The following is a 1,868-nucleotide window of genomic DNA, read 5'->3' as shown; positions in this document are numbered from 1 at the left end:
CTGGAGTGACTTTCTCTTTCTAACCAAGAGACCCTGTTAGGCTTTGTCTGTGCCCAACAGGCTGCTAGTTGGGAACTTCTCCCATGAAATGACAGTTTCCAGATACTAAAAAATGGCTGTATTAGGTAACCAAGCCAAATAAGTAAGCTAGATAGAACCGACCAGGGAAGATTTAGAAGGAAGATGTCCTGGCCACACTTCCTGCCGCTCCTCAGTCTTTCAACTCTTTCCTGGAGTGAGACTTTCTCTGCAGGAAGTCATGAATAGCAGTAGTGAGGCCCCATGTCACACTAGACCTCAGGATGACCAGGGAACCTCCTCGGTAGATCAGGAGGACCTTTCGACCCCGAGTGTCCCACACATCCTGGGCAGAAGCCCACAGGTTTGGCATTCTCTGCCAGCCAATATGAGACTGCATATTGGCAACCAGCACAATCAAAGGATAGAGGAGTAAGCAGGTGATGGTTCCATTGACACTACCGGACACCAAGGCGGGAACCCAATGGGGTAGGCCCTGCTCTGCCAAGCCATCCTGAATGGGATCCTTGAAAGAGAAATAGAGAGCACTGCCCAGGCTGTTTCTGACAAGAACAGGACAGAAACCACGATAATAGCCCAGTGATAGCCGCCCCCAGGGCCCATAAGAGTTAAATTCCTTGAGAATGCTGAAAGTGCTGGGGAAGCGAGCCTGCTTGCGACCATCCTGGAGCACATTCTGAACTCGTTCAAATGGGCTGAGTGCCACGGCTTCCACCACACCAGACATGAGCCCCGCAGCCCAGCGGTGTCTCAGGGAGTGTCTCTCAGGCCCAACAGGGGACAGAGAGCACAGCAGACTTTCATAAGTCCCAAACAGTAGAGTCCCTTGCAGCGTCTTGGAGAGAAGAGGGGGGTAGATTCCCCGGTAGAAGTGTTGAGGACCCTCGTGCCAAAGCTGTCTCACAGCCTCTGACACTGCCACAGCATGGATCTGCTGCCGGAATACAACCTTATAGATAGGAAAGGTCAGAAAAGTAGACACAAAGTTGGAAATGGCCCCTAGCGTGTAGGCCTGGGACTGCCAGCTTTTCTTTCCTGGAGCCTCTGTTTGTATCCTGGGCTGAAGCTCCTTCCCAGCAGAGTGATTCTGTTCCCCCATGCTGGAGACAACTGGGTACAGATGAAAGAAACTGGCGAGAGGAGGGGAAAAGAGGTTAGACCGACTATTTAAAATTGTTGGTAACAGCTGGGCGTGGTGGCGCACGTTTGTAATCCCAGTACTTGGGAGGCTAAGACAGGATCGAGTTTGCGGCCAACCTCAGCTAATTAGTGAGGCCCTCTATAGCTTAGTGAGACCTTGTTTCAAAATAAAAAATAAAAATAGGTTCGGGAGTGTAGCCTGGAGGTAGAATTCCTCTGGGTTCAATGCAGAACACCAAAAAAAAAAAAAAAAAAAAAGAAAAAGAAAAAGAAAGAAAGAAAGAAAGAAAGAAAGAAAGAAAGAAAGAAAAGAAAAATTGTTGATGAGCAGGGCATGGTGGCACACACCAGTAATTCTAGTACTTGGGAGGCTAAGACAAGAGGATCGTAGGTATGAGGCCAACCTCAGCAACTTAGGTAGGCCCTGTTTCAACTAAAAAATTAAAAAGGGCTGAGGCCATACCTCAGAGGAAGAACAGCCCTGAGTTCAATCCCAAGCACCTAAATAAATAAATCTTTTGGTGAAAATTTGCATTGCTTAGTTAGAAATGAAATCCTAAGAAACTCAAGTCTAAAAAACCAAGGAACATACTTGTTATCCCCACACTTGGGAGGCTGAGACAGGAGGATCGCACAGATTCGAAGCCAGCCTCAGCTACTTAGTGAGGCTCTCAGCAACTTAGTGAGAT

General features: G+C 48.1%; 1 protein-coding gene across 1 annotated transcript; it reads right to left on the bottom strand.

The window, feature by feature from the left end:
• Nucleotides 1-211: 211 nt before the first annotated feature.
• SLC25A53 (solute carrier family 25 member 53) lies at nt 212-1,138 on the bottom strand (the record flags this gene model as incomplete). The annotated part of the gene is made up of 1 exon (XM_080718708.1): nt 212-1,138. The coding sequence occupies one exon, from the start codon at nt 1,136-1,138 to the stop codon at nt 212-214; it is 927 nt and encodes a 308-aa protein (XP_080574834.1).
• Nucleotides 1,139-1,868: the final 730 nt, after the last annotated feature.

The sequence above is a fragment of the Muscardinus avellanarius genome (genome assembly GCF_963383645.1).
Source record: "Muscardinus avellanarius genome assembly, chromosome: X".
NCBI classification, from domain to species: domain Eukaryota; kingdom Metazoa; phylum Chordata; class Mammalia; order Rodentia; family Gliridae; genus Muscardinus; species Muscardinus avellanarius.
Note: the sequence above shows the minus strand (reverse complement) of the source record. Positions and strands in the feature narration are given on the sequence as shown.